A 26,920-nucleotide genomic window follows, 5' to 3' on the forward strand; every position below is an offset into this window, starting at 1 on the left:
AGTCACTTGGTCTGAAAAGAGGAGACTGAGGGCAGAGCTCACTGGGGGCTGCAGCTGCCCCTGAGGGGCCGCTCTGATCTCTGCTCTGTGCCAGGGACAGGACCCAGGGAACGGCTGGAGCTGGGCCAGGGCAGGGTCAGGTTGGATATCAGGGAAAGGTTCTTCCCCAGAGGGTGCTGGGCACTGCCCAGGCTCCCCAGGGAATGGGCACGGCCCCGAGGCTGCCAGAGCTCCAGGAGCGTTTGGACAGCGCTGCCAGGGATGCCCAGGGTGGGGTTGTTGGGGTGTCTGTGCAGGGCCAGGGGTTGGACTCATGATCCTGGTGGGACCCTTCCCACTCAGGATATTCCATGGTTCTATGATTCCAGATGCCTTCTGCCCAGACAGACCCTTCAATGCAGACACATCACCAGCCTGACCCTTGGCCCTTCAGCTTCTAAGGTGTTATAAGGAAATCTTTACTCCTGACCTCATGGGGCTCAGCTCCAGATGCCCTCTATTTAGATGGTCCTATCAGATGCCACCTCAAAGTCAAATTCCCCATGTTTGTGCCACCTGGAGATGGGAATCCCTCACCCAGGTTCAGCTGTGAGTGTACCCAAGGTTCCAGAATTGCTTCAATTAAGTGGGGTAACACAAAATCATTTTCCCCCAATATTTCTGAAGGAAGTAGAAATGCAGTTCAGAAGAAGACGCAGGTTTGTGGGTAGGGTCTGGGACCTTGGGAGGACATTGTCAGCTCAGCCAAGGTTGGGATGTTTGGGAAAGGAACAAATGAAATTTGTGATGAAAAATTCTTAGGTTTTGAACCTTAACAAAATACAAACAAAAACATTAGGTAAAAACGCGACTATACTCATAATTAAACCGGGAACCCATCATTATGGACAGAGAAATGACCCATCTGTGCTGCATGTGACCAAGTGCACCAGAAGACAGCAGGCTCCAAGGATGACTCTGGGTTTGGGAGGGACATCATTACCTCATGTCCCCTTTCTGAGGACAGGGAGGCCAAGGCTTTCCCAGAGGAGCTCCAGCCAGGAATGCCCTACCCAAAGCAGGAGAGTGACATGTCCTGCTTGGTTCCCAGCCGAGAGACACAGGAGGAGAGCAGAAAAGCAGGACCTGCACATTGCCCTGGAGAGCTGGTGGGGTGGTGGCAGTGGTACCAAGGATTGAGAAGTCACCAGGTAAAATTTGGTGCAGAATTTGGTGCAACTGGGATTTCTGCAGCCTCTGCTCTGCACAACCGGCTGTGCAGCCCTGCTAGGGAGGTGAGATGGGGAAAAGGGAGAAAACTGCTGCTGCTTCTGGAGAAATGTCCTCAAACCATCAGGACATCTGGCAGGACAGTAGGTGCAGCAGTCTCCCCCCCGTCCTTTCTGTCCCCACCGCGGTGGTGGTCAGGACGCTCACGTCTGACTCTGCCAGGAGCTCCCCACCAGCCCCTTTCCCCTGGATTGGTGAAGGGAGCAGCCCCCATTCCAAGCACCACCCAGAGCTTCCCTGGCCAGCACCCTGCTCCAGGAGATGCCATCTCAGTAACTCTGCCCCCGTGTGATGGCCCTGATGCCCCAGGATGTTGGGTGTGTTTGGGGCAGGATGGTTGGGAAGCCCTGGGAGTGCCCCATCCCTGCCCTGCCTGGCAGCACCGGGGGCATTGCTGGGGAGGGATAAATATTTAGTGCTGGAGAGCTGCAGGTGGACGGCGGCGCTTGGCAGAAGCTGCAGCCCCTCACCTGCTCGGAGGTGAGGCAGGAGAGTGATCAAGGTGAAGGCGCCTTCACATCTCCCCGGCCTTGAACAGCAGATGAAAGGGGGCATTGGGAGCCAGGGATAACAAAAGGAGAGCAGGGAAAGTTCAGGTCAGGCAGGGATTTCTGGCTGGTGGGTTTTCCGCTGAGAAATTCTCCCTGCCTCTTTCATGGTGATGAAGATCCTTTTAATTTTTTTTCTTCCCCCCTTCTCCTCTCCTTCCTCTTTTCCTCTTTCGCCAGGCGGATAGCTGGGAGCCGCGGAGCATGTGATGCATCTTCCATATAGGGGCAGGAGCAAAGCAAGACCAACTGATGGACGCCCTAGGGCCAGACTTGCAGACAATATATAACCTACTGCATGATCTAAAACGCTTCCCACTTCCACAGAGCGAACATCAGGCAGAGCGGAGCCGCAGCGAGCGCAGAAGAGTCCTGTGTGCAGGTAAGTCCCCCTCGTCTCCTTCTCCAGGAGGGTGTCCCAGGGAGGGGGAAGGTGCGAGGGACCCGCTCCGTGCCCGGCTGCCGTGCAGGCAGGTGGGATGGGGCAGTTTTGCTGTTATCCGTGGGAATTTTTAAAGCCTTTTTTGGCGCCAGCGGAGTTCAGGACGGTGGTGGAGAGAGTGGGAGATGGAATCTGGCAGAGCCCAGCCTCAGTCTCTGTCCCTGCAAACACGGACACCGTGAGTGGGAGAGCATCCCGGGCCAGGCGACGTTCCTTTACTCGCATTAATTGCTGTCGAGGTCCGCCTGGGCTATGGGAAGCGCCTGGCTCCTGCCCGGCTGCTCTCCGGCATCTCCCGCCCATCACCGTCCCATCCCACCCGGCCCCGTTGGGGGTCCCTTCGCCTTTGACAAAGCAGCAAAAGGAATCCTCAAACAACTTTAAAAAGCACTTTTGCTCAGCCCGCCGCCTCCAGCGCCTGCCTGGCTGCCTTCACCTTCCTGCACTGGAATTTCCTTTGCAAGGGAAGCTGTTCCCAGCTGGGACCGAAGGGGGGACGTGGGCTGGAGGCAACGGGGTGGCAAAACACCAATCAGCGTGTGCAGGCGAGGGTTTGTGTGGGTGTGTGGGCTTGGGGGGGTCCGTACAGCCCAGCTCCTGTGGCGTCCCTGCACCTCACACCCGGCCCCACGGACGGGGACCAGGCTCCGTGCCGGGGATAGTTTGTGTCCTGCTGAATGGAAAATCATCCTAGCAACAGCTCCGCACTCCGCGGGGCCTCGCCGGGTTTATGGCAGGGAGGGGTTTGTTTGCTTTGGGGTATTGACTGCGCCTGGTGGTGGTGTGGGGGTTGAGGAGCCCTGGCTGTGTTCGGGGCTGGGGAACCTCCATGTATTGCCAGACTCTTGGAGAAGCCCTGGCAGTCCCAGGCAAAAGGGACTCGGTAATTGTAATCAGGATAAAGTTGGACAAAATCATTAAAATTAATGTTTTGAGGCATTTGGGCTTATACACCCCCAGCAAGTGCACAGATGATAAACTGCTCTGTGGGTGCAAGGCTGAGGATGTTCCCTTGCTCTGTGCCTCAGTTTCCCCCTCTCTGCACTTCCCTTGCGCGGGTCCTGCCGGTCAGCCCTGTGCAGGGGCAGCACTCGATGCACGTAGGAAGGGTCAGCCCAGGGGAGCATCAGAACCCAGGCACCGAGCATAATTCAGACTGTTTTTAGATAAGGACACTCAGAGAACCTGCAACGGGCAGAGGCAGCTCTGTGAGCAGAGCTGGCCACGGCTGGGAGGGGGATGGCCATGTCCCCACCACCCAGACTGGGATAGGCGTCACCCCAGCAGCACCCTGCACCCTGCTGTGGGCACCGAGGCTGCGGGCACGGCTGGAGATGCCCATCCTGAAGGCGAGCAAGTGTGATCAAGTTGGGTAATGGGCCCAGAGTCTGCCACGCAGGGCCAGGGATATGCTGGGGGTTGTCAGGGAGTCAAGGGTCTGTGCTGGGTGTCCTGAGTGGGCTCAGTGATTTGGGCCAAGCTCTCTCTCTGCTGCCATGAGCTTTTCTGGGTGAGGGGTGGAAATCTGAGGGCTCTCAGTAGCTCAGCATCACCGGGATCAGGCAGCACAGGAAGGGCTCAGGGAGTCCCCTGCCCTTGGCTTGGACCACAGCGGACAAGAGGAGAGAACACCTTATCCCCTTGGCTCTGGACCCTTGAAAATCCTGGTGGCAAATGCTCTCAGATTTCCGCACTGAAATGAAGACAGTGCAACCCCTCTCCAGCTTTTTTGAGCCCCCCTGGTTGTGTTGGGAAGTCCCAGCTCTGAGCAGGGCACCGAGCTGCTCTCCCCGGGTGCACAGGAACCGAGCATGGTGGGAGCTGAGCAAAATCTCAGCTAAACCAGGCCAAGCTGGTACTGCTGGGTGCCCCATCCTGGTGCCACTGGTAAAGCAGGAGGTCCCCAATGCCATATACTAGTGCCCAGCCAGAGGGAGAAGCAAAGATGTCAGGGACTTTTCCCCCCTCCTGGGATAAGATAATCCCTTTCTCCCACCGCTTTTCTCCTCACTGTTTTCCTCCTCTCCCACCCTTCCCAAATCTCAAAATTGGGACAAATTTCAGGGCGCTTTCAGCCAAGGTGATACCTAAAATCAGCCCTTCCACTTCTCCCAGGCTCCGGACTGGTTTTGGCTAGCAGTGCTGGGTTTGGTGGGGAAGACATCAATAGCATGAAGCATCCACTCCAGCGCCATTGCTTGATGTTCCCATCTCGATGAGCACCATCTGGAGAAGGTTTTGCCCCTGCAGTGCCTTACCCTGATCCAGGGATTGTGTCCTGGGTTTCCAGTGGCATGGCTGTGAGGGCACTGCCTGTAGGAACCACCAGCCCTGCTGGGAGCTCTGCCGAGACCAGACCAAGCACAGCTCCTAAGCTGAGAGCAGGACTTGTGTCCCTGCTCTCCTGCCAGCACCAGCTCTTGCTGGAGCTGGAGATGCCTCAGCTTGCCCTTCGTGGTCCGGGGGGTGGGCTGGGTTACCCACCTTTGTGCGTGGCTGCCCGCCTTGGAGCCCAAGGGCTCATACCTGGGTTGTGTCCATATTTGCATCAGGCTCAGGATCCTTCTTATTTGCAATTATTATAATTATTTCTGATTGGAGTGGTAAGAGGTGTGGGGCTGGCAGGAGGGTTGATGGGCACAGGGGGCAGAGCTGTTGCTGTTCCACAGATCCTCCTTACGGTCCTGCAGAGCTTGGGAGGAGAATCCTTTGGATCCGGGGGAAAAGGGACCGAGCCCATTTCTGACACGCCGTATGGCAGGGAGCGATCTGCGAGCCTGGCTGGAGGGAGCCGCACACAGGGCAGGGATTGCCGAGGATCCGATCGCTCTGCGGGACCCAGGGCGGTTTCCTGGGCACAACATCAGACACTGCATCCCAAACCCGGGGCAGGCACCGAGCCTGGCACTGGGAGTGCCGGAAAGGGCTGGCAGAGGTATCTGATCACTGCAGCACGGGTTCCTCTCCGGGATCCAGGGCGGTTTCCTGGGCACAACATCAAGCACCCCATCCCAAACCCGGGGCAGGCACCGAGCCCGGCACCGGGAGCGCCGGGAAGGGCTGGCAGAGGCAGCGGGGCTGGCACAGCTGTGTGGCTTTCAGAGATACTTGATCGATAGCTCCTTCCTCCCACTCCCCCCGCTCCCCCAATCCCCACATGCATTTTTCATGCTAACCCCTCCTGGGCAAAGGCTGTCTGCGCAGGAAAAGAAACAGAAAAAACCACAAAACACAACAAACCGCAACGAAAATCTACGTTTGTTTCTCTGGTCCCCGGAGATTGTTGTAGTTTAAGGGCCAATCTATAGATTCAGGGCTGGGAATATCTTTGCTCCATGAACAAAGAGGGATGAAAAAGCTCCCCGGGGCTTTTCTCAACCTTTTTAAGGTTGGCCCAGAGCTGGAAAAGGCTCTGTACACTGAGGGGTCTAATGGTGCAACACTGCCTGGGCAAACTGGGGAGGCTGGAAAGGGGAGCTGGGCTCCTCTGCAGCTCTTCCTGGGGTCTCAGCCCTCCCAGGATATGCTGGGATGCTGTGAGTAGTAGCGGGGGTCCCTCCCTGGGGTACAAAGGGTCTCCAGGGCTCCTTGTACAGCTGAAAGTCAACCCACGCATGCAGAACTGGGTCCAGGGTGATCCCAGGCCACAGTGGCTGGGGAGGCTGGTGGATCCCTGGGCTGACCCTGCCTGGCCCCTGGGAAGAGCTCAGATGAAGGTTTGGGTATTCCTCAGAGTTAGGGGAAAACACTTGCAGGGTTTTAGCAGAGGGTAGTTTTCAGGGTGAATCTCCTTTTTCGGTCTTCTGTTGTCAGTGAGGGGTGCTCCCTTTTTTGCTCCCCACTTTTGGGTGGCAGCAGTTAAGACCCGGCAGCACTGCTCAGTCCATGCTTCCCCAGCGCTGGAATGCTCCCGTGATTCTCCTTCCCATCAGCGGCGCCTGCCCAGCCTGCGCAAGGAATCTGCGAGCTGACCGTGTGTCTGTGCTGAAGGACCGACCCTGGGTGAGGTTCCCGGGATCCCTCCAGAGCCGCAGTCCCCGCTGCATCCCTGGCACCCCACTCCAGGCACAGCACCGACTGCTGCAGCCCCGTTCCCTCGGGAGCTGTGACACCCGGGGCCAGATCCACCTCCTCCGGGTTTGTAGCAAGGTGATTCCAGCAGCATCCCAAAATTCCCATTATTTCCCCGTGAAGCCGATGGCACACGGCTCGCCCCGCCCTGCAGCGGTTTCTCCGTGAAGAGCCCGGGCGGCGTGGGCAGCGTGCGGGCAGGCACAGAGCATCCTCCCCGCAGCGCTCCCACCGCCCCCGGGACCGGGCGCCGGGGACGCGGCCGCACCGAGACGGCGTGTCCGGGGTCCAGCGCACGGGAGCGCTTCCCGTCTGACGGCGAAAGGGCACGGGCCAGAAATAGAAGGGGGAGGAGGACGCCGTGACCTTTCCAGGAGCCGGTGACGAATAAAACTTTCCGGCTACCTGTAGGAAGGCGCAGGGCAAGCTCCGTTATCGGCTCATCAAAGGACGACGTCCCCCGTGAGCAGGACAGCCACAGCCTCGGCGCCCGGGGGGATTCCTGGGATGAGCCTGCCGGTGCCTGGCTCCAGCGGGTGTAGGGCTCCAGACACGCGGTGGGCTCCGGCCGCGGGCGGGAGCTCTCAGGATGCTCCTGGAGCTGAGCAGGGAAGGAAGTCAGGATGGTGGCTGCCACCAGCGCGAGCAGGAGGGCAGGGACATCTCTCTGCTAACAAGCTCCCGGAGGTCCTTTGGCTGCTCCCCTTGGGACACCCAGGAGGGGATGGGATGTCCCCATGCTCAGCCATGTGCTCAGTGCAAGGGGGTCCGGCTTCGAGACGCCCCCAAGGACCCGCCCGGGATCCACCTCTGCGTCTATGCCCCAGGGCACGCGCAGAGGCAGCAGGGACTGGGATGCTGCAGCCAGCCGGGGCGGCCGGGGTGCACACTGTCCCCACTAAAGGGCTCAGGAATGTCCCCGCAAGCCCCACGGCAGCAGACCCCGGGAGGAACCTACGGGGGGCTGGCCCCATCCCCTCCTCTTCCCCCCACCGGGACGCATTGGCATCCACCCGGCCGGAGCGAGGCAGCCGTGCTGCCCCCACCCCAGTTGTCCCCCTGCTCACTGACCCGGGCGGGGGGATGGCAGCCGGCTCCCCCCGGCCCCCCCCTCGCAGATGGCGTGGGCAGCCAGCACAGGTGGCCCTGTGCCACGGCAGATTGGGGCCGGCTGCCTGCGGAGTGCCCGGGAAGGGCTGTGTCCCTGCCATGCTTCGGGGACGAGAGCAGAGCCAGGGCCCCCTCATGGCACAGGGGGTGCCCACAATGCTGTGCCCAGTGCTGGACCCAGCGCTTCAGCACTGACGCCAGAGCCCTGTAAGATAATAAACCGAGGACATGGACGGGTGACAGGGAGCTGGTGGGTCAAGTGTGAGGGGGGACACAGGGTCTCCTCTCTTGGCTCCAAAGAGATGAGCTGGCCCACAGCATCAGGAGGTTTTGGAAGGGTCCGGTTTTTAAGGAATTGCATTAAACGATGCCATGCAGGGACAGCCCGATGCAGATGTCTGGACTGGATCCAACATCTTGTGAGGAGATTTTCAGGATACAGCTTCCCACAGTCCTTCCAGCCAGGGCAAAACCCTGGTGGGTGCCAGACGCCCCAGCTGGATGGTCTGGGACTCACTTCTAGGAGAGAAGGACCTGCAAGGGGAGAGGGGAAGCACCCAAGCTCCGAATCATCCCCACGTGAGGCTTCTGTCTCTCTCCACGGGTAATGGTGCTCAGCCCACACAGGGCACGAGCTCCAAGGTGGGCACGACCTGGCAGCGATGGTATCGGCTCCAGGGTGGGCGCAGGGTGGGCATGACGGTGGGGCTGTCCCAGCTCGAGGGAACCCATCCCGTGGCATAGAGGGGGATCTTGTGCTGGAGATGTGGTGCAGGAGCTGTCAGGGCAAGGGTGGTGGCTGGAGCAGGTAAATCATTAATGCCGGAGAAAACCAGGCTGGCATCCTGCCCATCACTCGTCGATAGGAAAAGTTGATGTTGGAAGGGGAATTTTCACATATAACCTTCCCCTCCCTTCTCTGCCTTCCCTCCGGGGGCAGAGGGCTGGAGCAAGGAGCCAGCCCGGAGCCACGCACGCACCCAGCCCCAAACCAGCCTCTTGCCGAGCACGTTCTCTTCCAGCCCAGCTGGTTTTGCTCCCAGCCTGCTCCGTCTGTGCACATTAAAGCTTTTTCTAGGTCTGAACTGCTTTTGGCAAGCCAGGCTCCTGTTGGTCCCCACCACCCTCCCCATGGCTGCTCCCCCCGATCCGCTCCCCGTCTGGCTCCCGCTCCCCCTCCCCGGTCGAAGCCCTGCCAGGGACATGGCAAATCAGCGCGAAGCCTGCGGGGCAAATCGGTACAAATGAGACCAAGCAAGAGGGTGGGGAGGGACGGCGAGGGGGGGGGCGATGACTCCTGGGTTGGCGCTTCTGTTCCCGAGTTTGATGTTTCCTGCAAACAACCGTGTAAATGCTCAGGAGTGGCTTCGGACATCACCTGCCCCCCGCCTCGGCGGGGTTTGGGGACGCTGGGTCCCAGACGGGGGGGACAGCCCTCGCCCCGCTCCCACAGCCTCCCCGCAGCCTCCCGGCCCTGAGCAGGCACCCAGCCGGGACGGGGGCCGAGCTGTAAGTCCTGACATTTCAATCTGTTTTGGGGATGGATGGGGCGCGCGGAGGGTGGAAGGTGCTGGAGGCAGCAGAGGGGCTCACTGCGGGTCTGGGCAGGGAACAAAACCCACCTGGGACCTGGAGCGGAAAACATCCCCCTGTTAAAAGCTGCCTGCTCCTGCCAGTTTTGCACTCTCCCAAATAAATTCCCGGGCATCTGGCGGTGCCAAGGGAAGCCATGCGCCACGCCACGGGCAGGGGCTCTGCCGGGAGCAGCAGCCGGTATCCGGAGCGGGGATGTGCAAACCCGCTGGGGGCAGCGAGGCCACTGTTCCCAAGGGATGCTGTCCGATCCCGCTCTCCGGTCTCTTTGCAAGCCGTGTAACTCCTGATTATTAAAGGCGCTCGGCACCGGGGAGGTCATATGGGGCTTTTCTGCTTGGGTTGCTCTCCTAATGACACGTCCGACTGCCTTCACCGGGGGTCTGCTCACGCGAGTCCCTGACAATAGAAAGTTTGTGGAGGATTTTGGATGCTTTCCCCGTGACCGTGTGGTGGTTGCAGAGGTTTCACTGTTTCCCTATTGAAAAATGAAAGGATACATCAGAAAAAGGGAACCAGCCTGGGAGGACACAGAGGGCAGGTTAATTTTAACGTATTTACCTCTCCACATTTGTGTAATAATCAAAAAGATCAATGGTTTTCTGCAGGTTTGGAGATGTGATGAGTACTTGCAGTTGTGGAAAAATAAAAACCAGGGGAAGGGGGGAAATTTAACAGTAAGGCAGTATTATCCTTGTTATCCGTATTTTTATTTTCCCTCTAAATCCTTCTTAAAGGAAGTGAAAACTAAACTGAGCTGTTGAATTGCCAGAGGAGGTGAGTTACTGAGATGCTTAATGGTGTCAGCTAGGAATATACTTCCTCACGCCAGGGAATGCGTGTTGGTAGGAATTTTGACAAATCATGAGGTCACATAACAAGGAACAACTCACAGCAGTCAGAGGCTTCTTAAAAAATGGTAAGGAAATCAGTGAGGCCCAGCTGTGCATCAGGGTGGTGGCAAATCCTGGGACTGGCACGGGGAGAAGTTTTTGGCATCCACGGGATGCTGCTGCCCTGCTCTCACTCCTCCTCCATGGCGAGGATTTGAGTTCCCCTCTGTGAAAACCTGGGACAGGAGGATGTGGATGTGTCACCCCTCATTCCCTTAGGTCTTCTCACCCTTTCCTGGAGATCCCAATGCATTTCAGAGCGCTGCCCCACCCAGATGCAGTGGGGGGACCCCGGCTGAGAGGGGGGATGCAGAAAAACCCCCTTCCTGCGCAGGCATCTCGGGGAGTGTCACAGCAGCTGCTCCCGGCACCGTGCGGGCAGCCGGGCCCCGCAGGAATGCGGCTGCACGGCCATTCCACCTGGTCCTGCGGCACGGCACAGGTTAACGAGCTGCATCCCCGCTCCCTGCACCAGCTAATAACATCCCTGCCTCCTCCCGGTGGCTTTGCCTCGGGCCCTTGTTACTCCTCCTGGTCATCCCTTGGCCAGTACGGACCTCGCTGGGCAATTTGGTGGCCAAGTGCTACCTGCCCGCTCGGCGTCCCTGCCTCCACTCACAGCAACATCCCTCGGCTCCCCACACTGCAGCCCAAGCACTGCCCACGGTGCGGGGCCAGGGGCTGAGCAGCTCAGCCCATTTTTGGGGTGCAATGGAGCTGGAAACACAGAGAGGATCCCAGCAGGCAGCATCACCCTTGATCTGCATTAAAAGCTCAACCAAACACTGTTACCAAGTACCAGGCAGAAGGCAGAGAGGTGCCTGCTGCCCACGGGTCAGCCCACGGCACTGCAGAGGTTCCTGCCCAAGAATAAATGAGTATTTCGAGACTAAAAATGTGTTTTGGAGAGAAATCTGCTTGCAAAGAGGTGTGATGTGTTCAGGGTGTGATGTGCTGCCTGCTGTGCTCCAGGTCCCTGCGGAGCAGCCTCCTCCCTCCTCTCTGCTGGGAGCTGGGTATCCCCCAGGAACAACCTGAGTTCCTCTCCTAAAAGGTTTATGGGTGTCCCAGTGGGCTGGCACTGATCCTCGGTGTCCCATCCCTGCGAGAAGGTTTCTGCCTAGCAGAGCTCCTCCACATTCCCTGGAGTCCATCCCAACTGGCTTTTCTGCTCTGCAATTTCCCTGCTGTTCCCAAGCTCCCCCAACCAGCGTTGGACCGTCTCCCCTGTAGGTTTTTATTTAGCAGGTGGAGTTGTTTGTGCTCCCCTAAGGATGGGGAGGGAGAAGCAGCAGATGTTCCTACTTAGGACCATTTTGAAATGGGTTTTACAGTGGGCTGGATTTCATGGATGTGGTCACGGAACTGCACTGGTGTCACTGCCAGGTCAGCATATCAAGCCCCCCTCCCCAGTTTATTTTTGGCTTTAACCTTAAACGTACCAAGTCCTTCGCAGGTGGCAATTCCTTGGTGGCTGGTTAGACCTTGTAATGATTTAAATGGCTCCATCCTAAAATTGCTGGCTGGAGGCAGTGCTGGGAGCCGGCAGGCAGGAGCAGGGATAAGCCCACGTCCTCCTGGCTGGGGCCCCAGCATTGCAACAGCCCCCCTTTTCTAGTGGTAGTTGAAATCATGGCCCCACCTTGGCCATGTTCTGCCTAAAAAGAGACCCGTCCTGTAACTCAGGGGACGGGGGATCTTTGGGGGTTAGCCTGGGAGAACAACATCCCAGCCAAGAAAAAGAAGGGGCGTGCAGCAGGGTCTGTTCCCTGTGACCTGTGGTCCCCTTTCCTGCTCTCCCCTGCCCACCTGAGCTGGCAGGAGAGTCCATCAGGAGGGAGGCAGTGACTCAGGGTGTCTGCTGGCAGGTCTGTATCCTGAGGGTGTACTGAGGAAAGCTCTTCAGCTGCGTGGGGTGATCCCAAATGACGGCTGGGTGGCTGCCACCAGCAATGCTCTGCTTTGCAAGCCCCTGGGGACACTGACCCAACTCAGAAAGTCCCAAGAGGGCGAGCTGTGGGACAGCCAAGCAATTCCTGGGCACTGCTAGCTCCATCCCAGTCTCTGCTGAGATGTGCAGAGGTCCCTGCAGGGACACAACAGCCCCTGGCCCTGCAGCACCCATGGCTCAGACCCATCAGGGAGCACCCAGAGTGAGCCAGACATAATCTTGGTCTCTGGGACAGCTGTGAACCCTCCTTGAAGTCCTTTCCACCTTCAAGGGTAGCAAGAAGGTGCCAGGGTGAATTTACTGGGGGAAAATCTTGCCAGAGCAGCACAACTGCCCACTGTGAGGAGAGGACTGGCTGCCGGGACAAGGGAGGGAGAGAAGGGGATCCTGTTTAAGTGACCTTGGCACGCCCTGACATGGCCTGCTGCAGTGTCCTCATGGCCAAGCTGGAAATGTAAAGACAAGGTGGGTCAAGAACTGGCTGGACTGCCAGGCTCAATGGGCTGTGCAAGGTGCAGCTCCCAGCTGGAGAGAGGGAATGGCAAAGTCCCACAGCTGGGACACAGTAACCCCCTGCAGCAGGGCATGTCCTGGCAAATGGGCCAAAAAGCAGCTTTGCAGGAAAGGAGCCACATCCAAGACAAAAACAGAGCCAGAATCTTGACTGCCAGGAGCTGGACTGAGAGAGGAGAGGATGGGAAAGGCTCTGAAGATAGCAGGAAGAAAGGAGACAGGGAAGGGTGAGGGAAATGCTTGGGATGTCCTTGTGTGAAGCTCCTCTCCTGTAGCAAAGGATAAGTGAGGACACAGCGATGGACACATCCAGGAGCAGGAGAGGGCTGGGCTGCAAGGCAGGAGGGGGCCAGGCAGAGGAGGGGTGAAGACTCCCTGTTCCTGTCCCCAGAGGATTTTGGGTGGATCTGAACTGCAAGGAGGTGAATTTTCTGGGGGGAAGATGGAGAGTGATTTGGTGGAGCAGCAAATACAAGAACAGCAGATGGGAGAGAGCTCAGGATGTGAGCAAGGCCATATCAATATGAGAGCCTTTGGCCACCTTCAGTGTGTCTTAGGAGACACAAAAAGAGCTGGGCTCTGCCAAGCCAGGAGAAGCAAAGCAGAGATCTCCTTCCTTTCTTATCATTCCCATCCCCAGGGCATTTATGGACCGTGAACGGTCCAAGGATAAATGGACAGTGAAGAGGAGGAGAACATTTGTAGTATGAAGAACTGGGCTGTAGAAGTTTGGGGAGCCTCAGGGAGCCTTCAGGCTGGTCAAAGGGTGACTAAATGCACCTCATTGTATGACAGAGCTCATTGCTTTGCAGGGGAGGTGGCAGAGGAGGTGGAATCTTGTCCATATCTGCACTGGGGATCTGTGCTCGTGTGGGCAGGTAGATGATCTAACCTCTGTGTCCACACTGAGGACACTGATGTGGCTTGGTCTGTGCTGGGTGGGAGAAGTGGATTGTGGTAATCAGAGCAGAGCTAAGCCCCACATTGCCCTTCTTGGACTGCTGCTGGTGTGCCACAGCACACACAGGGGACACATGCCGGTGACCAGAAAGGGCTTCTGGAGATTGCCACCATCCCCAGAGGTCCTCCAGATGGAAGGGTGGAAGGGAACCTCCCAGTGCAGGCGCTCACAGGCAGTGGGATCCATCCTCGGCTGTCACCAGGAGAAGGAGAAACTTGTAAGTGGGGAAAGGAATTCCAGAGGTCATAGAAACTGGAAGAAGCTATGGAATTTTCTTCTGGAAACAGGAAAGGCCTGCACATTACAGGCATGACACAGACTTTAGCACAAAGGATGGCTGCACCTACATTCCTCTTCCAGCTACACACAGTTAAGCTGCCCAAGTCCTCTCCAGCTGTCCATCATCTTCCCATGCTCACCATGGAGATGGGAAGGACACCACCTCCTCTGCACACCCCTGGGTGCCAACCACACTGTTGATCCTCCTGAGTGGCACAGACACCTTCCCCTCTACCCAGCTGCACATTTTCATTTGGAGACTGATGATGTCTTCACAAATTTGGAGATCATTTTGCCATTGAGCTGCTGACTCCACGGCTGGGAGCCTGTGGTCTCCTGAGGCTCCATTAGCAGGTAGAGAGGAGGTGGAGGAAGATGCAGGAAGCTCCCACAGTGGGGCCGAGGCAGAAGCTTTGCGGGTGGTTGATATAATGTGGAGAGACAGTCTTACATCTCCTCACCAGGAACTGCCTCTTCCCCCGAAGGGTTCGCAGCAGGAAAGGCTGTGGGAGGAAAGCCTTTTGCGGTGGAGGACCCTCACGTCTCTGGAGAGTAGCCTGGAGGCTGTGACGGCCTGATCTCATCTCTCAAGGAGCCTGTGAGTTGTGCTGTGAGTGTCACAGGCAGACGATGATGACTCCAGCCCATTGCCACTTGGTTGAATGCTTTTCACGGGGTGTTGGGGTTGCCACAGGGAGACTTCAGGCCAACTTTTTGTGGGTGGAGGCTGGAGGAGAGGTCAGAGACATAGCCACATTTCTTGAGCAAGTGCACAGATGGGAGAAGATTTGACCCAAAATGAGGGAAAACATTACATGTGGAGGTGCTGTGACTCCAGCACATGGCAGGGAGTAAGTTCATCATCTGGCTGAAGGATACCCCAAGGCTGGGCAGGGGATGCCAGACAACCTGCACATCCAAAGGCAGCAATGCTCACAAAGATGGACCCACCCCATGTCTGGGCTGGGTTTTGGGTCTCACCTAAATCCACCTGTGAAGAGAGCTAAGCTTCCCCAACCAGACACTCCAGATCCCTCCAAAGGCTGGAAACCCAAAGGCTGGGAATCCAGATGCTGTCATATTTGTAGACCATGACTCTGACTTGGTCTTGCCCCTGGGATGTGAAGCACATGGTTTGGTGAGCCCACATATGGAGACACAGAAGTGGAGCCACCCTGAGCTACAGGACGTGGGTCACAGCCTCTGGCCTCGCACACGAAGACGTGGTGGGTGGGCAGACATGGAAAGACTGGCTGTTTGGAGGAGACAGGAAACCCCAGCTCTTCTGAAGATGTGGTTTTGGGAAGAGGAGAAATTTTGGTGCAACAATTGAGATCAAGCTGGAGAAAGGCACAGCTCGAGGTGGGAATAGTTTCAAAGCTGCTGATGTAGGGAGCCAGAGGCAGAGGTGGTGGGATGGCCTCACACAGTGGCTGTACAGGGTGAGGCTGGGGAGGCGCAGAGCTCCCAGCCCCACCAGCCACGCTTCCCTCCTCTTGCCGAGTGCCTGCTGCTTTGCCATGGCCAATTGCCTTCATCCCAGCTCCGATAAACGCTTAAAAGCTCAAATCACACAACCCCAGGCTATGAAAACGAAAAGGGACCCGATAGCCGCTAATAGCCGAGCAGCCCCTGCGGCAAAAGCGTGCAGTGTAGGGAAAGTGGTTTGCATTGATCAGTGGCTCCCGCCCCACGCGCTCCCCTCCCGCGGCTCTGCCCGGCTGCTCCAGCCACGGCGCTGGGGAAAATGGGATAAAACCCCACGGGAATTTCCAGAAAGGCAGAGTCCGGGTAATGGCAGGAGCAGGATGGTTTGTGGGGTTGGTGTGAGATCCCATCAAAGGGCCATCCTTCTGCTCCACACCGTCCTGTCCTGGCACAATCACCAGGGAAATGCATCCCTGGATGACAAACAGCAATGCCAGGGCCACACAGACTGCAGTGATGCTGAGCCCTGGGAAATGAGGGGCCTGGATGGCCTGGAAGGAAGCAACTGGTGGATGTAGGAGCAGGGAAGAGTTGTCCCTGTGGTTGGTGGCGGGTGTACAGGGCACCACCAATGAAATCCCACCCGTGGAAGGTAGGACCAGCATGTAAGAGACCACAGGAATCCTCAGCTGCAGGACGAGGTGCAAGGCAGGAGGCTCATCACAACAACACTGAGGAGAAGAACTTCAGTGCCTTTCTTGAGCCCATTCCTCCATGCCATGTCCTACAGCCATCTGGGAAAGCTTGAGGGCAGCCAATTTCCATGGGAGCGTTGCAGCTCCCTGGCAGCCTCCCAGTCAGCACTGGAGCACTTGGAGGTCAGAAGCAAAGAAAGGACATCAGTTTGAGAGATGGGGTCTTTGTTCCAGCCAGAAAAGCTCTTGGGAGTCTGCAGAAGCAGATCAGGGCAAGTTCACATGCCCACCTACAGGTGGAGAGGGTTTGTATTGCTACAGGAAACCCACTGGACTGAGCCCCTTCCTGCAAGTGGCTGCCACACACCAGGAGCAGGCTTAGGGAAGGGGGTGGGATCTGGAAGGGTTTGCTCCCGTGTCCAGCTGCAGCCTGGAAAGGAGATGGTGAAGCAGGGGTGTGGTGGTGAACCATGTGTCTGGAGGGTGGACAGGGACTGTAGTTGCTGCTTCTACCAGTCAAAGAATTGGGGGGCATCAAATGAGACTTGTGGGGACAAGCTGGAGGATGAAGCTCTGGGTGGTGTGCCAAGAACTCCCTGCTGCAGGATGCTTCAGGGCTGAACGTTTCCACAGCTTCCAGAGAAGCTCCTGCAGATTCAGAGTGGGGATGTACATCCTGTGTGCTGCATCCAGCGGCACCCGGTCTGCTGGGATGGGTTAGGAAAATTGGAGCAGTACCATGGATGATTGTCCTACATCCTAGAAATCGAGTTTTGGCTGTTATTAGAGACCACGAGCCGGACGGACAACTGAGGTGCTGTAGCTCAGCTGCCCCAACGGCTGCGTGCCCTTCCCTGCATCCCTGCGCCTGGAGACCAGGCTGGGATTTTTTAACTACTGGAGCACCAGGGACTGCAGATCTCTTCCCTGGGCATCTCTCTCTTCTTCCTTCCCTTTGTCTCTCCCTCTCTTTCTTCTCCCCTTGCCACTCGGCTCCCTCCATCGGAGCGTGCCCCTCTCCCCTCGGCGGTCCCGGGGAGGAGAGCGGGGATGCTGCAATTCCCAGGCACAGGTGCGCGGTCCCCGCCGCGCGCTGCCCCCAGGCACGGCCCCCGCCGCCGCAGCTGACAGCCCACTGGAAATAATGTGTTGTGGCAGAGAGAGACTCAGCAGACCACGAAGATCTGCTGGTGCGGGAACTGCTCAGCAACCAGGAGCCACAACGCCTGTCTCCCGGCTCCGCAGGGCCTGAGCCGGCTCTGGGGATGCCTCCGCTCCGCCGGAGCCTGCCTGGCTCACACGCAGGGCACTTCCCCACTCTCTCCCATTCTTTCTCTTTGCCCTTTCCTCTTTTCCTCCCTTGCTGCTCCTCTCCGCAGCGCGGAGGGTGTGGAAGCAGCCAAGCTGCCTGTCCCTACACGGGACATCTCTCTGCCATCCTCTGCACCACCGGGCACAGGAGGGGAACAAACGGCTCTTGCAGCAGCCTTGGAGGAGGAGGATCAGGTGTGCAGGAATGGAACAACCAGTTCCAGTCTTCCAGCAAAGATTTAATCTGCCTCTGGCATATAAACAGCAAATGTTTGTTCAACTGACCTGCAAACAGGCGACGTGCATCGCAGCGGGGCCGAGGCGCCCAGCTCCCCGCTCGGCCACCCTTGGTTTCTTGCCCTCTAGCAGGGTGACACGGGGCGGACAGGCAGGTCCGGGATGCTCGGGGCACCCCAGGCTCAGTGGCTGCAGCCAGGGAGTGATGCTCAGAGGGGCCCCATCCTGCCCAGCTGCTGCTGCATCCCTTCTGCTCCCCCGGGCAGCGCAGAGTGTGTGGAGCTCTCACGGCTCACAGGCGTGACGCACACCCAGCGTGGCTGAGGGCTGAAGGACAAGCGTGTCCCCGCGGGCAGGCTGGGAGTGCTGAGGTGAACCTCCAGGCGGGAGGCCCCGAGCTCTGCCCGCACATCCCACTGCGATGGGAGAAACCAGCCTGGGCTGCCGCGGGTCAGGGCTGCACCCCGGGCCTCCCCTCCACATCCCAGTTCTGGTTCGTTACAAGGGGACGTTTTTGCCTATTTTCTGCATGAGCAGATCTTAGTGGCAGGGTCGACTACCAGCTCAGCCCACAACGTGGGCATGCAGGGGGTTGTCCCCCAGCCCTGCCTGCAGCTCAGCCTGCCCCTGGGGAAGCCACAGCATGGCTCATTCCCTGTCCCCATGGCGGGTGGGAGATACTCTGCTGTTTGATGTCGAGCCTCAGAAAGAAATTTGAAAGGGTTCTGTGCAGGTAATTCTATCACACAAACACTCTCACCATGCTCCCAGGGGAAGGGGATGTCCCTGGCACCCACAGTGAGGAGAGTGGGTACCAGAGCATGGGAGCATCCTTCAGCCCAGCACAGCCACTGCCTGGGCATGGGGCTGGAGGGACTGTCCCCAGGGCCACTGGTATTGCAGGCTGCAGCCAGAGCATCCCTGTGTACCTGGAGCAAGATGATCAGGGAAAAAAGCATGGGGCCTTGGGGCTGCAGGGTGAGAGGTCAGCCCCAAGGGTGTGGGCTCACCGAGGGGAGCAGCAGGAATGCCATCCAGCTGTGGGAGGTGGGCACTATCAACGGGGCCACGTGGCAATCCATCCTCTGGTGTGGTGCTGCCGCAGGAGCCCCTTCCCTGCCCGTCCCACTCTGATCCCAGCCCCTCGGCACTGCTGTGCCCATCCCTCTGCCCTGGGAGCTGCAGTGCTCCCCCCCAGCCCCCAGGGAAGCCCCCCAGACCATGTGCAGAAGGATGTGAGCTATGGCTGGGCACATTCCAGGCTGCTGGGGAGCAGGGCCTGGTGCAGGGGCTGTCAGGTTCTTGAGCCACTGCCTGGACCTCCCCCTGGCAATTCCTTATCCCAGCTGCCCAAAGCTGCAGAGATACATGCTGTTTCCCTTCCGATCCTGCAAATCTTGTCTCCTTCTTCCCAGAAGCCAGGGAGCAGATTTTTTCCCCAAATGACTGCAGCTGCCACATTGGTCCCAATCTGGAGCTGCTTCTGGCCTTCTCCTTTCTGGGCTCTGCAATCCCACACCAGCCTGGCTGCAGGGTCTCTGGGGCAGAGCTCTGCCCTGGGACCTGATGCATGGGGGAAGGGTTTGGTCCCTGAGAAATGAGCCCCAGACATACAGAATGAGCCCTCAAATTCGCTGCTCTCCCCAGGAGAAGCTGGCAAGTCCCTCCAGAGCAAAGCAGCATCTGGAGGAGTGACACAGGCCTTTGCGTCGGTGTTGGGTGCCCCCGTGACTGCTTGGCCATCTGTGAAGGAGCTCAGTTTCATGACCTTGGAGCCTGTGCAGGTCTGGCTCCTCTGGGAGATGCGGAGTGGGCGAGCTGTGCCCCCTGGCCACTCTCAGAGCTCGTGGGGGCCAGGCTGTGGAACAGGCATGACACTGTTGTCCCCGGGTTGTGGTTGTGTCCAGGAGGTTGTGGTGGGAAGCACAGAGGGGGCAGCCCAGTGCCAGGGTCCTGTGGGGGATATTGCCTGGGCATTTTGATTTCGGCACCACCTGGAAGGGGGGGAGGTGTAGTTTAGCCTGGATTGGTTTTCCAGGCCAGATTATCCCTGTTCTGTCACAGGACAGTGTCAATCTCACAGGCCAGGGAGGCAGCACTGCTTTTCCAGCAGTGACACCAGGTTACAGGCTCAGCCCGCAGCCTCTCCCACCCAGTCCATCCATCCCACTGCCCTCTTTGCACGGGATCACACATTCACATGCAGGGTTGCAGGTACCTGAACTTAGCCCAGCTCTGCAGCAGCTTTGGTGCCAGAGCTTTGGAACACCTCTGGCACTGCAGTACCCCAGGAGATGGCAAGCCAAATGAGTCTGTGCCCAGCACGGTATTGGGGCTGCTGACTCTTTTCTCTTTTATTCCCTGCCCTCAGCAGGAAAATGGTCCCTGAGCTGGGCTGGGGCTGCCCCAGAGAGGCTCTGGCTGGCCAGGCAGGTCACCTGGGCACCTCAATGTCAGTTTGAGGTGGTTTAGCTCCAACGCCTTTAATAGTGTTTGTTTTCCTTTTCCTCTGGGGTGGTTTGAGAGAAGACGGTCGATAATGGGATCAGCACATACAGGCATACCTGCTGGGTTTGGGCAAAAATTCCATCACTGGCCTGGGTTTAAATCTCAAACCTGGGAGCTCCAGACTGAGGTCCCCAAAGCTCCACTCTCTGGGGCCAGGAGGTGCCCACAGAGCAGAGCCATCTGCCTGGGAGCTGCAGGCACAGCTCACCACCTCCATGCTGTCCTTCTTCCAGGGCACACTGTGCTTCCCGGAGAGGTGTGGGAAGATTCACCTGCTGTGCCCCTCCATTCCCACCAGGAGCCATCTCCAGGCAGCCTCCACCATGTCCAAGGACGACGTGGGCTGCAAGCTGACCTCAGTCTACAAGCACAAGGAGAGGAAGCCGAAGAAGCCTCACTACATCCCAAGGCCATGGGGCAAACCCTACAACTACAAATGCTTCCAGTGTCCCTTCACCTGCATGGAGAAGTCCCACCTCTACAACCACATGAAGTACAGCCTGTGCAAGAACTCCCTGTCCCTCCTCATCGAGTCTGACTGGCCCTACAAGAAGGGCAACCTGCTGCACCCGGAGCTGCGGCTGCTGCACACGGACAGCTCCCGCCTGCGCGGACGGCGGGACGAGCAGGATGCCTGCGACTCCTCGGCCACCCCGGGAGGCTCCGTCCGGACCAAGCAGGTCTCCAGCAGGGATGGCCACGAGGACAAGCCAATGACAGGGGTGGAGATCCTGCCTGCTGAAGGGGCTGGTGAGGAAGGTGGCCAGTTCCAGGAGGAGGAGGAGGATGTTGCTGGCCTGCTGAGGGAGATGGATGCGGGGGAGAAGAAAGAGAGAAATGAAGAGCCAGGTTGCCAAGGTGACCCAGCTGAACCAGAAGTGAACACTTTGGTCTTCGGCTTCAAGAACAAGAGGGACAACAAGCCTTGCAAGGAAGCGGAGCCCGACTTCATCATCACGGATGTCTTCTCCCTCAAGAACCATGTCATGAAGAGCAGGGAAATGGCCTCCCCTGACCTAGATGCTAAGCCAAAGCATTGCAAAGTGCCAAAGAAATGCCTGGCCAGCGGTGGGATTTTGATGGAGCAGTGGAAACTGGTGGCAAATGGGCAAAGGAGAAACACGCCTGAGGTCTCCCCACCTTGTACCGACAGCAACATCATTCCGTGCTACCCCCCTCCAGCCTACAGTGACTACCACGAACCTCAGGGCCTGAACCTCTCGCTGCTGGGTATTAACTACCCTTTGAACCCCAGTCTCTTCTCCTACCTGAGCCCCACCATGGCCAACAGCACAACAACACACCCTCACTTGGCTCAGCTGCCCTTCCTGGCCTCCACAGCCCAGCTGATGCACCCCCATGCCTCCCACTTCCAGCCTCTGCAGAGCCCTGAGCGCTCAGCCTTCCTCCCCCGCTTCTACTACCCGCTGCTCTTCGAGCACACCTTCGGCTCCACGGAGAGCAAGATGTCCTCCAGCAAGCCAGACCCCCAGCAGCTGGTGGGCTCAGTCATGCCCACACCACCCCAAACCAAACCTTCCAGTGAGCCAAACAAAGCCGGGCTGCTGAAGGTTCCTGTGCTGAAGACAGGTTTTCCTTGGTCCAAAGGTGTCCGGGAGGAGCCAGGCTCCGAGCTCGGCCATTCTGCCATGCTGGGGCAGGAAGAAGAGGCAAAATGGCTGTCCCAGGAGAAGGAGAGCAACCCAGCTTTGGGCCTCAGCAACCTACGCAAGAAGTCAGCCACTGACATCTACCAAACCGTGGTGGGGATGAAGGATGGTGCTTTCACCCACGGCAGTGTCAGGAAGACAGAGTTGCCAGTGGTGACCTGTCTGGAGACGAGCAGCCCTCCGGGAAACCCCTTGAAGAGGAAGTTCCCTGCCAATGGGCTGGATTTGATAGGACCTGAAAGGATGATGCCTGGGAAGCTCAGCTACCAGAGCAGGTAAGGTGCCTGAGATCTCTCTGCCTCTTCCTCACTTCAGGTTGACCTTGTTTATCTCCATATCCTGTTCTGTTCCCCGCCACTGATCCATGGGATGAGCCCCAGGGAGCTGAGCACTCTTCAGGCTGGTGGTCCACACCAGTGCCCACCCAAGCAGAGCTCCCTGCCCTCCAGGGCCTCCAAAGTTCCCAGGTGCCTCCAAGCACCTGGGCTATGTCACACACACTGTCCCTTGCCTTCCCCTGATCTATATAGAGCCAGAGGTGATGTGGTGTCTGTGTGGGGTGGACCTGTGCTCCCCAGGCACCAGGAAAGCGCCTCTCGTGTCCCCAGATATCCCAGGTTTGCTGGAACAATCATTGTCTATTTTTAAACATACACATTTGCATTCCTTTGATTCACCTTCTGCTTTCAAAGCCCAGAAGGAGGGTCACGTTCCCAAACATTTCCTTTTACCTGGGGCTAGAAATGTGCACAGCTCCTTTAAACAGAATTTCAGTTCCTCCCCTGGTTGTGCAAGTCCAGCTGTGGCTCCAACAAAAATGTCACAGTAAACCCACTGCTTTGACACCCAAAGGAGCTTTCTCTGGAGAAGATCTCTGTGGTTTTCTATCTCCACCTGCCCTTTCCATGCTCTCAGGCTGGCTGGACAGATTCCCTCCAATTAGGCCTTCAGGACTGTGGGCTGGTCATTTCCGTCAACATTCTCCAGTGCTCCAAGAAGAGGGGGAATCCAGGCTTGGCGAGCTGAGGTGGGATCAGCACCATCTCCCCAGACTGGCCTCTCCCTTTGTCGGTGCCATGAAATAGTGTGTCAGGATCCATCCTCCTCTGGGAGAGCAGTGCCAGGAGCAGGTCCAGCCAGGGCTCTGCCTGCTCTGACCAAAGCCCTTCCTGGAAGGGTCTCACGCTGGCAGCAGCCAGTGGAGGAAGCCTGGCTAAATCTGGTAGTGCTGGCCCTGGACATAAGCCTGAGGATTTTCCTGTCTTTTTCCCTACTGATTGTATCCACTTCTTCTCTGCAGTGGTTCAAGGGCCAACCCTGGCCACATCCCCAAGGCCCTGGAGCACTGGCACTCGGATGTCCTCACAGGCCAGCCTGAGGAACCAGAGAGGGGCAATGACACGGAAGTCCTTCCCTCTGTGGGTGCTGCCATGGACCATGGCTTCTGCAAGCAGAGCAGACCCCAAGAGACTTCTGCCACCATGGCAGGCTCTGAGGCCACAACTGTGCTAATCGGGGACCTGTCCAAAACCTTGGAGGAGTACCAAGAGGTGGAGAAGAAACTGTCTGATCTGGCAAAGGAGGACACCCCCGGGCAAAAAGAGCTGAGGGACCAGCTGGTCAAAATCCGAAGGGAGCTCTACCACATCCACCAGGCACTGGAGAAAGCCACCAAACCCCACGAGGGGCCGCTGGATCTGTCGGTGAAGAGATCCTCAGAAGGTCTGGAGAAGGTCCAGCAGGCCAAGAAGGAGCCCTGCAACGTGAGCCTGGGGAGTGAGAAGTTTCACGGCAAAGACCAAGGGCCCCTCAGCAAATGTCCGGCCCCCGGAGAGGCTGGAGATGGGGAGGGGCTGCCCAACTGCCTTCTCGAGGCCGAGAACAAAACCATTGACCTGCTGATCAAGATGAGCCGCTCCGAGAGCCTGCGGGCGGCCTCCTCCGAGGCCCCTCTGGGCGCCGTGATCAAGGCCGAGGTGCTGCCCCTCACCGTGCCCCTGGAGCTGCGCCACGTCATGGAGCCCTACTACAGCCGGACCACCAAGTGCGAGGCAGACTCTAGCGTCCTGCTCTGCTCCGACGGCAGATCCAGCAGCACGCAGGGCCCGCAGCTCCCGGTCAGCGCCGAGGATGGGCCCCTGGGCTGCCGGGCCATGCAGCGCTCCCTGTCCTGCAGCCTCCCCAGCGACACCGATGCCGTGTGTGTCCACAGCCCTCTGCATGCTGACCCCTAAGTCCACCTTGCTCAAAAGCTCCTGGATCTCACTGACCACCTCATGCTTCACCTTCCCAGTGTCCCACCTCTCCACTCCTCCTTTTCCCCATGGATGAAAGCACCACCACTGCCTGGCTGGGACCACATTGTGTGGGGTTCCAGCAGCTCCCCCAGCTGAATCCACAAGGTGTAAAAATCCAGTCCCTGTGCTCCCCAGTGTGTCACGGACAGTGCTGCTGGGCTCTGCATGCTCCCAGCCTCAGCACCCCAGTCCTGGAACTCCCTTCAGAAGGGGAGTCACCAGCAGGCACCAAGAGAAAACTGCTAAAAGCAGCAAGAGAAAACTGCCAAAAGCACCAAGCTTTCATCAAAAGGCTCACCCAGCCCTCTCATCAGGGACACTCAGGGACATTTGCAACCCAGTTCCCACAATCTGTGGACAGGGGAGGGACTACAGAGGGCCAAGCCTTGGTCCAGGTTGTGCTAAAACAGACCACGGCTGTCACCTTGTACAGAGCAAGGACACGGTGACTTCATCCCACGGAGGCTGGAGGGTCACAGCCGGGAACAAGATGCCCAGCTGGATTGACCCAGAGGCCAAGAGTTTTCTGCACTGTGGAGACAAGAACATCCCATCAGTCACAATGACAAGTGTGACACAGGAGCCACCTTGCCAGCTCCACACCTGGGCCCTGAGCTCTCTTGCCAGGGCCATTTGCCACATGTAGGGAGTGCTGGGCTGTGGGGACTTGTTCCTGTCCACTGACCATCCTTTTGTGTCCAGCTCCTCCTTTTGCCTTCACACAGAAAGGATCTTCCCTCCCTCTCTGCCCATGCAGACACGATGCATGGTCCTCACCAAGGCCCTGATCCTGCAGAGTTCAGCTCCCAGGAGCTCCTGCCCACTACTCCTAATCCCCCGAACGCTGGCACTTGGGGCAGCAAAATGGGTGAGATGATGCTGCCATGAACCACAGAGCTCAAGAGACACAGATCCCAAAAAAAAAAACAGTGAAGGGACAAACTTGGCCCATCCCAGGCTGGAACAATGCCAAGCAACCAGCCCTGAGCCAGAGCACTAGAGATCAAACCACCCAGGCAGGTGCCTGCTGCTTGTGGGATCAGCACTGGCCTTCCCAAAAGGCCACGTTCTCCTGTGTTCACTGGGGCTCCTGACTCTGTTGGGCAGACTGGGACCCACTGCAGGGCGGTCACACATCCCTGTCCCCACCACCCTTCTGAGGAGCATCTGCTCTGGCTCAGGATGCCCTCATGCTTGGGCCAGGAATTCTTAGAGTCCCTCCCTGTAGTGCTCTCCTAGAAAAGCATTTCCTCTCCCACCCACACTTGGTGTTCAGACACGGTGGGGTGTTCTGTTAGCACCCAGGGCCTTCACCACCTCGGTGGCTTGTTCCTTGACATGGGATGTGCTGGGATGCGGGCCAGGAAGGCAGGACAAAGAGGACAGTGGCAAAGCCACAAATAAGGGACCTACACAGCACATCCCAGGAGCTTTACACGCTTTGGGCCCAAAGAGGACAATTCCACTGTGGTGGCTGAAGAAGGCAAGGCCCCACGTGGGACCTGGGACTCCCGGGTGCTTTGATGGACCCAGACAATAGGAAGAGTTGGCTCTTCTCACCTGATTGCTCTCTGGACAAAGCTTCCACCTCATCAAAGGGGTTTATTTCTCACTGCAAGAATTTGCTTAGGGCACAGGGGCCTGTGGGGTTATTGGTCTGTTCTCTCTGGAGGAAAGTTCGGGGCGGTGGGGAGTGGGATATTCAGAAGGAGAGATGCTCAGCTCAGCAGTGTAACCCTTTTGAGCCAGCTCCAGATCTTCCTGATGGGCCATGTCCTGCTGCTTCCCACATGACCTTGGTCCCACAAGGGAAGGTGGGAAGACCCCAATAGAACAGACCCCAGAACCTGAGTGGAAGTTCCTCAGTCCCAGAGCCCAGGGAGGTGGCATTGCCCAGCCTTTCTGGGTGTGAATTGTGCTGTCATCTGGATGCCAGAACACCATCAGCACAGCAGACCCTCCACATCAAGCACCTTGCTCACATCACCCACTCCCAACAGCCTCCCAGTCTCCCTCCAGCCTCTTCTACCATCCTGTGCCCCTCTGTCACCCCACGCCCTGCTGTCATCTCCTCTCCCCAGCTCCCTCGCTGCCCTGGCAGCCCCTAACCCCCTGCCAGCACCTCCCTGTTCCCATATCTCAGGGCTCCCTACTCTCCCCCCTCACTATCTCTTCTTCCATGCCTGGACCTTCACCCCAATCACAGCAGGAAACCCACAGGCACAGCCAGGAAGTTGGAGTCCCGTTTTCCCGTCACATCCTTCCCTGCCCACCCGGCCTTTACCTCCTCTGAGGAACGAGTCATGTAGGTCCCTCTGCCTACCTGGAAACAGCATCTCCTCCCAGTTCCAATCATCGGCACATATTTTTTAGCAGATCCCCATCTGAACGTGGGCACCTTGGAGGTCCAGGACACCAGAGGGGTAGCTGAGCTCTGGGACCATCAGCCCTGAGTTTCAGCAGGAGATCCATGCCCAGACCACCAGGCAGTGATGCCTTTCACCCCTTTTTAGCTGAGATGTTGCCTGCACACTGTCACCTCTCTGTCCCCAGCTCCTGACTCCATCCTGCTGCCAGAGCTGGGATGCTGCCCTGCTTTGTGGTGCCCATGCTGTGAGCTGGGACCTTCCCATGAGTAGAGCTGGTGCTAGCCCTCCCTGTGCCACTCACTGTGTCCTTCACCTCTGCAGACAGCTGGGGAGGGGGCAAGTGGAAGCTGGGAGCTGATCACATAGTATTTATTGTTCACAGTTTTACGAATGTACAAAACAAAAACCAAACCATTAAAGGGAAAACCCCTGAGCAGGAGTTGCTGCTGGCTGCTTTGTTCTTTCCTGGGAGCTCTGCCTGCTCCGGCTGGACCCTGCAGCAGTCCCATGCCACAGCTCCTATCACAGAGCCTCTGTTTTTGAGGTGACAGGTGAGCCACCAGCAGGATGTGGCCAGACGTTGGCACTGGCTGAGTGTGGTCTGTGTTCACGTGGGTGGGGTTTGACTCTTTCATTCTGCTGGATCAACACCAGGATCCCACTGGCTTGCCCTGAGCTGGGGAGAGGAGCTGCCCACTGTGTCTGACAGCAGAAGTCAGGTTGAGAAATGTCCTCACAGAAGCCATGAGGGTCCTAATTCATAGAATCCCAAAAT

General features: G+C 57.9%; 1 protein-coding gene across 3 annotated transcripts; it reads left to right on the plus strand.

The window, feature by feature from the left end:
- Positions 1-2,006: 2,006 nt before the first annotated feature.
- Positions 2,007-26,584, plus strand: PRR35 (proline rich 35). Of its 3 annotated transcripts, none has more exons than XM_032126379.1 (3): positions 2,007-2,199; positions 20,043-21,754; positions 22,780-26,584. In XM_032126379.1, exons 2-3 carry the CDS (start codon positions 20,133-20,135, stop codon positions 23,711-23,713), a joined length of 2,556 nt encoding a protein of 851 aa, XP_031982270.1. In that variant the 5' UTR covers positions 2,007-2,199; positions 20,043-20,132; the 3' UTR covers positions 23,714-26,584. The 3 variants fall into 3 exon arrangements, with proteins under 3 accessions (XP_031982270.1, XP_031982271.1, XP_031982269.1); XM_032126380.1 differs by having other exon boundaries at positions 20,108-21,754; XM_032126378.1 differs by lacking the exon at positions 2,007-2,199 and adding an exon at positions 8,758-8,949.
- The last annotated feature ends 336 nt before the right edge of the window (positions 26,585-26,920 follow it).

Source organism: Corvus moneduloides, chromosome 16 (assembly GCF_009650955.1).
Source record: "Corvus moneduloides isolate bCorMon1 chromosome 16, bCorMon1.pri, whole genome shotgun sequence".
NCBI lineage: Eukaryota > Metazoa > Chordata > Aves > Passeriformes > Corvidae > Corvus > Corvus moneduloides.

Excerpts from the sequence above, each read along its gene's own strand:
- PRR35 (XM_032126378.1), top strand. The coding sequence starts at position 8,767 with ATGTTTCCTGCAAACAACCGTGTAAATGCTCAGGAGTGGCTTCGGACA. Across the intron at positions 8,950-20,042 it reads GCCGGGACGGGGGCCGAGCT|GGCACACTGTGCTTCCCGGA; the intron begins GTAAGTCCTGAC and ends TCCTTCTTCCAG. Across the intron at positions 21,755-22,779 it reads AAGCTCAGCTACCAGAGCAG|TGGTTCAAGGGCCAACCCTG; the intron begins GTAAGGTGCCTG and ends TCTTCTCTGCAG.